Raw genomic sequence first — 13,279 nt, 5'->3', positions numbered from 1 at the left:
TAACCTGTGACACCTTGACTATCAACTTCCACTTTAAATATAGTCAATGACATAGCAATGACTTCCACAGCTTCACTACCCTCAGGCTAAAGAAATTCCTCTTTATCTATGTTCTAAATGGATGTCCCTCTAGTCTGAGGCTGTTCCCTATGGTACTAGATTTTCCAACTATAGGAGACATCCTCTCCACATCCGCTCTATCTAGGCCTTTCAATATTCGATAGGTTTCAACGAGATCCCCCCCCCCATCATTCTTCTAAACTCCACTGAGTATAGCCCCAGAGCCATCAAACACTCCTCATATGTTAACTCTTTCATTCCTGAATCACTCTCGTTAACTTTCTCTGGACTCTGTCCAATGGCGGCGCATCTTTTCTTAGATAAGGAACCTAAAACTGTTCACAATACTCCAAATATTGTCTGACGAATTCCTTAGCATTACATTCTTGCTGTTATATTCTAGTTCTCTTGAAATAAATGCTAACAATTGCATTTGTCTTCCTTACCAACTCAACCTGCAAGTTAACCTTCAGGGAATCCTGCACAAGAATTCTCAAGTCCCTTTACTCCGCTGATTTTTGAATTTTCTCCCTGTTTAGAAAACAGACTACACCGTTATTCCTTCTACCAAAATGCATGACCATACATTTTCCTACATTATATTCTATCTGCCAGTTCTTTCCCCATTCTCCCAATCTGTCTAGGCCCTTATGCGAACACACTGCTTCTTTAATACTACCTGCCACTCCACCAATCTTTGTATCGTCTGCAAACATGGCCACAAAGCCACCAACTCAATCATCCAAATCATTGACATATAATGTGAAAGAAGTGGTCCTAGCATCGACCTCTGTGGAACACCACTCGTCACCGGCAGCCAACAGAAAAGGTTCCCTTTATTCTCACTCCACCTCGTGTCAGTCAGCCAATCTTCTATCCATACTAGTACCTTTCCTGTAATACGATGGGTTCTTATCTTGTCTAGCAGCCTCATGTGCGGATCCTTGTCAAAGCTTTTCTGAAAATCCAAATAAACCACACCCACTGACTCTCTATCATGCTTGTTATTTGCTCAAAGAATTCCAACAGGTTTGTCAGGCAAGATTTCCCTTTAAGGAAACCATGCAGACTTGTCTATTTTATCATATACCGCCAAGTACTCTAAAAGCTTATCCTTAATAATGGACTCCAACATCTTCTCAACCACTGAAATCAGGCTAACTGGCCTATAATTTCCTTTTTTCTGCATCCCTCCCTTCTTGAAATGTGGAGTGACATTTGCAATCTTCCAGTCCTCCGGACCATTCCAGAAACTAATGATTCTTGAAAGCCCATTGCTAATGCCTCCACAATCTCTACAGCTACTTCTTTCAAAACCCTGGGGTGTAGTCCATCTGATTACTTATCTACCTTCAGACCTTTCAGCTTCCTAAGCACCTTCTCCTTAGTAACAGCAACTACACTCGCTTCTTCCCTCTGACATTCTTGAGTTTCTGGCATACTGGTCATGTCTTCCACTGCGAAGACTGACACAAAATACTTAATAAGTTTATCCGCCATTTGTTTGCCCCTATTACTATCTCTCCAACATCATTTTCCAGCAGTCCTCTACCCACTCTCACCTCTCTTTTACTCTATATAGCTGAAAAAATTCATCCTGCTGTCTTCCTGCTTGTGTCCCCTTCCAATAAGCCTTGCTCAGCTCCTCCCTCATGCCTCTGTAGTTCCTTTTACTCCACTGTAATACTTCCAGTTTAAGATGGCACTGGTGAAACACAGTGACAACTTGCTGGTAGCAAACAAAACTACAAATTACTATAGTAAACATTTTTTTCTCAGATACAATCACTGAAATCACTGAGCTTTTGAACTGCTGCTATGGCATGGCATTGTTGGGTGTGAACAGAAGCCTCGAAGGTGCAGAATCATTGCGATGTGGCAGGTACGGGCAAAATCGAGGCGACAGGGCCTGAGCCTGAGAGCGGGGAATGAGCCAATGTTTGGTCATTGCTGGAGCGGGCTTGGAGGAGGTTCGATGCAGCAGAACCAAGGTGAGATGAGGAAGATTCGAAGTGTCGGGTCCTGGGCCCAGGTCTGAGAGTGAGGAATGATGCGAGGTTTTCTGATTTACGTACTGGACCAGATTGAAAAGTTCAAGGTGTTGGGGCTGGAGGCAAGGCATGGGCTGGTGTTCAGCTCACTGCTCCGCAAGGTTCACTCGTCTTTGCACTGAACTGAGGCTGTAGCCTGCAAGTAATAGGCTTCTGGATTGGCTGCAGTGATGACTGGCTTCGCGGTTGTGGAATTACTTTTGTGAACTTCTGTTCTGAATGTTATTTGCTTACTTTTATTTATTGTTTGCACGATTTGTTTGTTTTTCCACACTGGAAGCTTCACGGTCTTCCTTTTTTATTGGGTTCTTTCGGGTTTCTTTCTTTTGTGGCTGCAGTAAGGAGATGAATCTCAAGGTTGTATATAGTGTACATACTTTGGTAATAAATGTACTTTGAACTACAAACAATACTGAAACATCTAACTTTAGCTTCTCCCTCTCAAACTATGATCACTGCATCCTAAGACATTCTTTACGTTATGCTCCCTAATCAAATCTGGTTCATTACAGAATTTCCTTTCCTCTAGTGGTCTCCATCTCTCACATTCCTGTTTGAACTCCATTTGTCAAGCATTTAAACAATCACTCTGTCCATCCACATTACATACCATTGCAGGGTCACAATATCCTCGTCATAATATGCTTTTCCATTTTTTTAGGTGTCATATCAAATTAAATACCCTTTCTCCGTGTTATTTATTTTTTTTTTAATTTTATTTTATTTGGATAAGGAATTCACAATTATCATGTACTTTTTTCACACATATAACCTTTTCCATTTTTTTATATGTATAAAACTACAATTATTTATACATTCTTAAGTACACATTGAGATGATATAAAAGGAAAATAAACATTTAAATAGATAATTATGTACTGTGGTAAATCTAACCTATTAGGCTAAGTAATGAAATTAGTTGTTAAGAAAAATGGTAATAATAGTTTCCATACAACCCTTCTGGACCATTTCCACTGGTCCAAAATGTTGCATACAAGCCTACATACCAACCATTGTAGGTGTTTATATCCCAATTTGTTCGTGCTTGTTCCTGCCCGCAGACATAATTATCCAATCCCTATGTACTTATTTACTTAATTTTTTCATTTTTTTTTTATCCCTTTCCCAAATCTTTCCCTTTACTTGTGTTAATTCTCTATTTTCCAAAAAAAAAACAAACATTTAGACTAGGGGTGCTTACGTTAGCAATATTACTGTGTTGATGAGAAGAGCAATATAAATCATTAGGAGAGTCATCTAAAGTCTGCTCGCATTGGGGTTATATATTCAATCCATTTATTCCAGATTTGATAAAATGTTTCTTTTTGAGTTCTCAGGGAGTAAGTCAACTTTTCCATTTTAAGTATTTCCAAGATAATTTCGTACCAATCTTCTAATGTAGGTGGTATTGGATTTAGCCATTTTCTAGTGATTGATTTCTTACTTGCCGCTAAGAGGGCCTGCAGCAACTTTATATCTTCCTTCTGTTCAAGGAACAATACATGCCCCAAATAGAGCGTCTCAAAGTTCAGAGGTATCTGGGACCTAAGTACCTTAACTAATGTTCTATGAATACCTTCCCAAAATAGACTTAATTTAGGGCAATCCCAGAAAATATGAAAATGATTTGCCTCCTTGGAGCCGCACCTTCTCCAACACATCACATTTGTATCTTTATATTTTTCCTGATATGGGGTCTTGAAGTATCTTATAATGTTTTTCCAACAATGTTCTCTCCAAGTCAAAGAATTAGTCAAGGACCATTGAAAACTGCAGATTTTCCCCCAAGCCTCCTCTGAAAGTACCAACCCCGCTTCTTTCTCCCACTTCTCTTTAATATACAGTGTATTTACATTTTTAGCATGGGAGAGTGCATTATATAGGCGAGAAACTGATTTACTAGGTATTGAACTGCAAGCCGAATTCAGAATCTTGAAAAATTCTAATTCTACTGTTGATAGGTCTGTATATCTACAACTCTGGTTAACATAGTTTCGTATTTGAAGGTACCTAAAAAAGTCATTATGTTCTAGGCCATGTTTGTCCTGCAGGATTTGGAAACTTTGTAATACTCTTTTATCTATAAATGAGAGGTAGGTTGTAAGACCTTTCTTTATCCATAGCTCAAATCTTTTATCTCCTCTGTTGGGAAGGAATTCGGTATCATATGCACACCATCTAAAGAGTTTTAACATGTTATTAATTCCACATGAATTAACCACCTTCTGCCATACTTTTAATGTAAGATTTATCCAACCATTATTAAATTTTTCCAACTGGGCCATCAATCCTTTGTCAGCTATTGAGGCCTGAAGAGGAAAACTGTCAACTAATCCAAATTCTATTTCCTTCCATCTAGCCTTATATTCCCTATTACACCAATATAACAGAGGGGTTATCTGTGAGGCATAAAAATAATTTCTCAGGCAAGGAAGAACCATACCTCCTCCTTCCTTCCCTAACTGTAAGGTGTTATATCGAATTCTAGGTTTCCTTCCTTGCCAAATGAAGCAGGAAATCCATTTGTCCCATTCCCTGAATTGATTATCATCCACCTCCACTGGTAAAGTATGGAAAAGATATAATAACTGAGGAAGAATATTCATTTTTATAGTATTTATCCTTGAATTTAAACTTAAAAAGGGGATAAGATTCCATCTATGTATATCTGCTTTTATCTCTGAGATTAATGGCCCATAATTTACCTGTGACAGTGTTGAAAGATCCTTCGGCAGGGTTATTCCTAAATATTTTAATGATTTAGCTTCCCACTTAGGATCGTATGTATCCTGCAATTTTTTTGGATGGTGTATAATTTAGGGACATAACCTGCGTTTTCTTTACATTTATTTTATAACCTGATATTTTCCCAAAGTCATCCAACAGTGTAAACAATCCTATAAATGATTTTTCTGGTTCACTCAGGTAGACCAAAACATCATCTGCGAATAACGCCACTTTCTGTTCAATCCCTGCCAGCTTGATAACTTTTACGATTTCGCTCTGTCTTATTAGTTGGGCAAGTGGTTCAATATATAGCGCAAAAAGGAGAGGAGAAATTGGGCATCCCTGTCTAGTGCCTCTCTCTAAAATGAAGGAGTCAGAGAGGTCCCCATTTATCTTAATTCGGGCTGTAGGGCTGTCATATAGAGTCTGAATTACTTTAATAAACCTTTCTTGAAAGCCGAATCTTCCTAACACTCTGTATAGGAATGCCCAACTAACCGAATCAAAAGCTTTCTCAGCGTCCAATCCTACTACCATTGTCTCTGTCTCATTCTTATTAACCTGTTCTAATATGTGCAGAGTTCTCCTTATGTTGTCCTGTGTTTGTCTTTGTTGAATAAATCCAGTCTGGTCTAAATGGATTAGGCCAGGTAAAAGCTTTTCCAATCTGCGCGCTAATATAGATGTAAATAGTTTGTAATCTAAATTAAGAACACTAATTGGCCGATAATTGCCACATTCTAGTTTATCTTTACCCTCTTTAGGAATAACTGAAATAATCGCTTCTCTCCAGGAAGGTGGAGTTTCTCCTCTCTGCAAGATCCAATTAAAGGTGTTAAGTAGTAATGGGGCTAACTGTGTCTTCAGGGACTTGTACCACTCTGAGGTAAACCCATCAGAACCCGGGGACTTTCCAGCCTTTAACCTAGAGATGGCCACGTTCAGTTCTTTGACAGTTACTGGTTCTAATAAACTTTCATTTTGTAAATCTGTAAGTTTAGGTAGATCTAAAAAATTCAATACACTGTCTATATAGGGCTCATTGGGGGCCCGGGGTTGGGAGTACAGCTCTCGATAATATGTTTCAAAACTCTCTTGAATTTTCCCTATTGTACTCTCCACAAGCTTTGTCTTTGGATTCTTTATTTTATGAATTGTATTGTCTGCTTGTTGTTTTCGTAATTTATATGCTAATAATCTAGCTGATTTACCTCCTACTTCATAATTCTTTTGTCTCAGGTAAAGAAAATTTCTTTGAGTTTCCAACGTATAAATATCATCAATTTCACTTTGCAATTTCCTAATTTCCTGTTTTCGATTTGAATTACTTTTGTTGCTATCTACAACTTGAAGTTGTTTTAATTTTCCTTGAAGGTCTGCTAATTTTTGTGCATTGATTTTTTTCATGTGAGTAGTAATGGAAATAATTTTCCCTCTCAGTACAGCTTTCAATGTATCCCATAAAATCACTGGTGATGTTTCTCCCGTGTCATTAAGGTCTAGATATTCTTTGATTTCTCCCCGTAATCTCTCCATTACTTTTGGGCTATTGAGTATATGTGAGTTTAGCCTCCATAGTGTTTTCCTCATTTTCCTTTCCAGGATTAGAGACATAGAGACTGGGCTATGATCCGACAGATCAATTGTTGCAATATTACAGTTTTTTATCCTGAGTCTATCTGTATTAAAGATAAAGAAATAGTCTATCCTTGAATAGGCTGAATGAGGGAAAGAGTAATATGTATAATCTTTACTAGTAGGGTGTAATTCCCTCCAGACATCTATAATTCCCAACTCCTCCATCAATGAATTCACTTTCCGAGTCAGAGGTTTATTCTGAGTAACTATTCTTGAAGAATCTAATATAGGATTTAATCTAATATTAAAATCCCCTCCACAAATTACTACCCCTCGAGAACTGACCATTAGGTCAAAAATGTGTCTATAAAATGACCATTCACTACCTGGAGGAGCATAAGCATTCAGCAATGTTATTTCTGTACCTTCTATTCTTCCTGTGATTTTTACAAACCGTCCTTCTTTGTCTCTAGTCTCTGAAATATGTTCATAATTAAGAGTACTTGATATTAAAGTAGCTACCCCTCTTTTGTGACTCAATTTATATGATGAATAAAATACATGCTTAAAGCCCATTCTTTTTAATTTTCCATGTTCAGATTGGCTCATATGTGTTTCCTGGAGGAAAGCTATTTGTGCCCTCTCTTTTTTCAATTTAGACATAATCTTATTTCTTTTAATTGGATTCAAAACCCCATTAACATTATAGGAAATTATTTTTACCAATTCAGTTTGCATTTTTCTCTAGTAGAAAAAAAGCACTCTCCTTTTCTAACCAAACAGTAAGCAATCCCTTCTCAACAGTAAACCAAGACATATAACCACACCCTAGACATTTCTGAACGTATAACATTTGAAAATTTTTCCCGACTTCCCACAGTGAGGCCTGAGCACCGATCCGCCTCAGTTCAGAGGGATAACCTCTATCTTCACCCTGTGTTAGAGGGCCCTCAGCAGTTTGAATAATCATAGAGAATTTTCTCCTATTTATGTCTCGACCATATTGCTATCATTCAAGTTATTCCGCCTAGTTTATTTTCAGTTACCAGTTTTCATTTTACTTTTAAGTCCGATTTACTCTTTTCAGTCATTTCTCTTAATTAATCTGTATTCTCTGTACATTCGCGTCTGAATATTTGCAGCTTTTCCTTGTAGTTTGACACTCTGGTTCGAGTGGAGCGTCCTCGCCCCACTAACTGCCACGACTTCTGCCGAATCCTCTCCAGTAGCAACTCCGGTTGGGTGATAACTTTAATAGGTAGTCCCCGGTCCGCCAGGTCCAACGTTGCCTCCTCCACCGTAGCGTAAGTTTTTGTCCCTTCGTCGTAGAAGACTCTCAGCCGAGCTGGATACAGGGTCTGGAATCTGATGTTGTTTTCCTTCAGGACTCTCCGTGTTTCCGTATATTCCTTCCGTCTGGCAAGAATCCCCGGTGCGTAGTCGTGGTCTAAACTGATTTTGCAGTTGTTCCACATGAAACCTTTCTTTTGCCATGCTCTTTTAAGCACCTCTTCCTTCGTTCTGTAACTGAGAAATCTGATCAGAATCGATCTGGGCTGGGCGCCTGCCAGAGGCTGTGGTGCCAACGCGCGGTGAGCCCTTTCTATCTGTAGGTCTTTTGCGGCCGGTATATCAAGATTCTCTCTAAGCAGCTTCTCCACGAAGGGAATCATCAATCTGGGTTTACCTTCGGTTCCTTCGGGAACTCCGCAGATCCTTACATTTTCCCTTCTCGAGTGGCCTTCTTGATCTATTAGTTTCCACTGGAGCTGGTCTTGTAGCTTCAGCATTTCTGCTATCACTTCCTCGGCGTTTTGTAGCTTCTCTTCAATTCCAACAATCCTCGCTTCGGCTTCATCTATCCGCGAGTTAGTTTTTACTATTTCTCCTTTAATATCTTCCAGCTGTTTGCTGTTATCTTGTCGGAACTCGCGAATCTCTCCGAGAATCAAAGACAGAGTCACCAATTCCCCCTCATTATCTCCGTCCTGGCTTGCCGTGGGGGAGCTAGGCCCGTCGCCTTGCTGCATCTCTTTATGTTTATCAGCCTTCGAAGCGGACTTTTTATTCTTGTTCTTAGACATCATCCTTGCCCCTTTTATTAATATAATTATGCAATATTAAGTATTTGTCTAAATTCCATTTTGGGGCAGTTTACCTTCTTTTTTGTCGAGAGACCTTTTCCTTACGCCGCCATTCCCTTGATGACCCGGAAGTCCCCCCTCTCCGTGTTATTAACATGAACAATAAATAAATTTAGGGCTAAGAACTGTTCTTTAGGGTACTAAACTATGTTCTTTTAAGAGACGAGCAATTTATCCCAACTCTTAAGTTTGCCGTGTGATTGCCACTTCCCAACATATTCACACAGGCAGCCAACACATAGCATGCAAATGAAGTTCAGGGGTTAAAACAGCCCCTATAACAAATTAATGATTTCAAGCCAGTATGATCTGTGTCACCTGAAACCCACTGATTTATATTCTGTATTCCTTAACCATCACTTGGGTCTCTGCCTCTGTCTGTCTCTGTCTCTGTCTCTGTGTCTGTCTCCAGGGTATTAAAGTACTATGAAACAGAAGGCTGTATTTCAATTTAATTGTACCTTTTCAAAACTTTCTCAGACAAAGAAAGAAATCACCCTTTTTAATCAGTTAAATTAAGGTGCCGATGGTAACAACTGATTTCTGATTAATGAGGTAAATGGCATACAAGAAAAATATTATGCATTTAAACTATATACTCTATCTTAAATAATTTACCCATTCCAAAATATGCAACAAATGTAACTTCGTACACTTTCGAAAGTTCTCTCACCTTGTAGACTAAGGTCATCCAAGAAGTCCTGATAAGAGTTCCTTTTTTCACCAGGATTCACATTTCGAAATTCACTTCGAAGTGAAATCTTCCACCACCTCCAGGTTACCTGTGTTTAGATGCAATTGAAGGCCATAACAAGTGATCTGCATATTAACATTTATTTGCATGTACTTTCATAATCTTAAAATCTGTGATGAGGTTTACATTAAAGTAATTAATAAACAAATCTTAACCATTATGAATCTGTAATGAAATATACTTTGGTAAAGAAATGAAGTTGTGAAGTGTGATACTTTTAAAGCTATCTCTCTGTGAAAATAAAAAAAATAGCTTATTTGCCAAGACAAGAATACTCCAGAAATTAATTTGGATCCATTCATCACAAGTTTATATCGGCATTTGCACAGTTTTTTAAAACCGATGTTTATAGTTACTGTTCTATAGATTTGCCAAGTATGCCCACAGAAAAATAAGGGCTGCATATGGTGACATGTATGTACTCTGAAGGTAAATTTTATTAAGTTGAACACGTGTTGAATGTGCAATATTTATGTCAATAATACAGAGGAAGACCTAAATTCCTATTCAATATTCTTCCACGTATTGCCTATTCCCTTGTCTTGCTGCACCTCCCCAAATTCCTTACATTTTTGTGGAACTAATTCTATCTGCTACATTTCTACTCAACAGCTCAAATAATTTATATAGGTTTCCTGAAATCTAATGACTCACTTTTACTGTCAACCACACAATCATTTTTCTATTGTCTGCAAACTGTCTTTAAATCAAACCCCATACTTGGGTCTGAATCGTAAATCAACACTATAAAATGCAGGAGAACAAAGATAAAGAGCTGTTATCCTTCTGATAAAAATCTTACGGTCACAAATATACCCAAATACCCATCAGTTATTACCCTCAAGATCCATATAAACGACATCAAATGAACAGCCAAGGAACCTCATTTCCATCAAATTTGAAAAAGCCCTGCTCAAAAGGTACCTTTCAAAATGGTTTGTCATAAAACTGTTTTGATAAAATCTATTGACCCTGTTGCATGACAATTAGGAGAACTTTGGTCTTCTTGGAAATATCCTTACAGACTGATTTCTTTGTTCCATAAACAAGCCATATGGGATGACGCTGAAATTCATAAATGATAGTAAGGATTTTCTTAAGTATTAACTTCATGGTTGGTGAATCATAACCTGAAAAGTGATGGAGTGCAACCGCACTTTCTGTCTTTCTGTCTCTGTCTCTGGAGACAGCTTATCCACTGATATCTACTATAAGCCTACTGACTCTCACAGCTATCTGGACTATTCCTCTTCTCACCCTGTCTCTTGCAAAAACGCCATCCCCTTCTCGCAATTCCTCCGTCTCCGCCGCATCTGCTCTCAGGATGAGGCTTTTCATTCTAGGACGAGGGAGATGTCTTCATTTTTTTAAAGAAAGGGGCTTCCCTTCCTCCACTATCAACTCTGCTCTTAAACGCATCTCCTCCATTTCACGTACATCTGCTCTCACTCCATCCTCCCACCACCCCACTAGGAATAGGGTTCCCCTGGTCCTCACCTACCACCCCACCAGCCTCCGGGTCCAACATATTATTCTCCGTAACTTCCGCCACCTCCAACGGGATCCCACCACTAAGCACATCTTTCCCTCTCCCCCTCTCTCTGCATTCCGCAGGGATCGCTCCCTACACAACTCCCTTGTCCATTCGTCCCCCCCATCCCTCCCCACTGATCTCCCTCCTGGCACTTATCCGTGTAAGCGGAACAAGTGCTACACATGCCCTTACACTTCCTCCCTTACCACCATTCAGGGCCCCAAACAGTCCTTCCAGGTGAGGCATCACTTCACCTGTGAGTCGACTGGGGTGATATACTGCGTCCGGTGCTCCCGATGTGGCCTTTTATATATTGGTGAGACCCGACGCAGACTGGGAGACCGCTTTGCTGAACATCTACGCTCTGTCCGCCAGAGAAAGCAGGATCTCCCAGTGGCCACACATTTTAATTCCACATCCCATTCCCATTCTGACATGTCTATCCACGGCCTCCTCTACTGTAAAGATGAAGCCACACTCAGGTTGGAGGAACAACACCTTATATTCCGTCTGGGTAGCCTCCAACCTGATGGCATGAACATTTACTTCTCTAACTTCCGCTAGGCCCCACCTCCCCCTCGTACTCCAGCTGTTACTCCTTTTTATGCACACATTCTTTCTCTCACTCTCCTTTTTCTCCCTCTGTCCCTCTGAATATACCTCTTGCCCATCCTCTGGGTCACCCCCCCCCGTCTTTCTCCCTAGGCCTCCTGTCCCATGATCCTCTTGTATCCCCTTTTGCCTATCACCTGTCCAGCTCTCGGCTCTATCCCTCCCCCTCCTGTCTTCTCCTATCATTTTGCATCTCCCCCTCCCCCTCCAGCTTTCAAATCCCTTACTCACTCTTCCTTCAGTTAGTCCTGACGAAGGGTCTCGGCCTGAAACGTCGACTGCACCTCTTCCTATAGATGCTGCCTGGCCTGCTGCGTTCACCAGCAACTTTGATGTATGGAGTGCAACCGCTGCTGGTTGATGATTGTCATGGAATCTAATGCAAGGTGCTAAATGGAAATTAATTATTTCTTTGACTGTTGGGGAATTCCATACAAAACGATATAACTATCAGCTGAGAAGGGGAAAGTTTAAATGAGACTTGTATGGCAAGTTTTGTTTTACACATGGAGTAGTAGTTGCTTGGAAATGCTGCAAAGGGGAGAGGTAGAAGCAGATAAAATAACAACATTCAAGAGGCACTTAGACAGGTATGGTACAGATTTGCAGACTGGTCTTGCATTGAGTTTCATTTGGACAACTGTGCTAATGAGCATTCTCCCAAAGCTTGCAATAATGAAGTAGCAAAAATCTATCTCTGCATTGCACTTCAGGCATTTGGCAAAAGTCCTTCATTTCCTTGATGGACTTAATTATATGAAGGTACTACAACTTAACAATTCCCAGTAGCTATGGCTGAGATTCTAAGCAGGGTTGCAAAGTTAAAAGAAGTGAAGTCAAATTTATCTGGCATCATTTATTTGCTTTCTTTAAAAAATGAAAAGAAAAGGCAACGAGTTTTTAGCAAGTCAAAGGATTTCTTGCCTATCTTAAATAAGTAAATCTTGCTCACTTCAGAACATTTTTAATAGAAGGAATTACAAATAGTATTTATCATGCAATTCACACAGGCATCCCTATTAAATCCAGTTTTGCATGATTATTTAATTTTCCAGATATTCTTTAGTCTATAAAGTATTGCTTTAATTTTTGCTCAGATATTGTTATGGAGACAAACCATGGATTTCCTCCATTGTGTCAAATTCAAAGACAAGCTCCAAGACACCAGGGGCATCTTCAGCAGAATTACATTCTAAAATAGTTTGTAACCTTCAATAGCCTTCATTCTACTCTTAGTTGCAACAATCTTGGAGCAACATGTCAGTAGTAGTATGAAGTGTACTCAAAAATGAGTTGATAACCTGTTAGATCGACAACATAATAATACTGCGTTGCTAAATAGTAATATCAGTTAATTGGGCCATTGGTTAATCAGGGCAACTGCTTATTTGGGACAACGCTTAAAGCCCAAAACAAAACAATTGAGAAAATAGCATGATTCCCTTCATTTATTTGGGACAATATACCGGTTCGTTGGGCAGGAGACTGTTGCCAAACAGGTTCTAACTAGCATCACTCGCACGAACTTGCGTGGCCATTGGACACTATGCCTTGCTCAGAGTGGAGTTTTTAAATAGCGTCAGTTTTAAGTAGCATGTTTATGTTCAAAAAGCAGAGATTTTTGTCACTGATAGTTGGCAAGAAATATTCAGTAAGAAAATTCAGGCTTGGAAAATGCCAGAAATGGCCGAGATAGAAAATGGAATGATTTTACTACTTCAAGTAACTATGAAAAATTTGAAGGTATCGACAATCATCTTGAATGTTACAATGAAAATGAAGATTTAGAGGATGCAATTGTTGATAGCATTGTATGTAG

At 39.4% G+C, this 13,279-nt stretch overlaps 1 protein-coding gene across 1 annotated transcript in view; it reads right to left on the bottom strand.

The window, feature by feature from the left end:
* LOC134345196 (F-box only protein 36-like) overlaps positions 1-13,279 on the bottom strand; it is a 73,505-nt gene that overhangs the window by 15,031 nt on the left and 45,195 nt on the right. The window contains exon 2 of the mRNA XM_063045457.1: positions 9,234-9,342. Within this exon, the coding sequence (XP_062901527.1) occupies positions 9,234-9,342 (109 nt within the window). The remainder of the gene's footprint in view (positions 1-9,233; positions 9,343-13,279) is intronic.

This window comes from Mobula hypostoma, chromosome 4 (genome assembly GCF_963921235.1).
Source record: "Mobula hypostoma chromosome 4, sMobHyp1.1, whole genome shotgun sequence".
Lineage (NCBI taxonomy): Eukaryota > Metazoa > Chordata > Chondrichthyes > Myliobatiformes > Myliobatidae > Mobula > Mobula hypostoma.
This window is presented reverse-complemented; position numbering and strand designations above follow the sequence as displayed.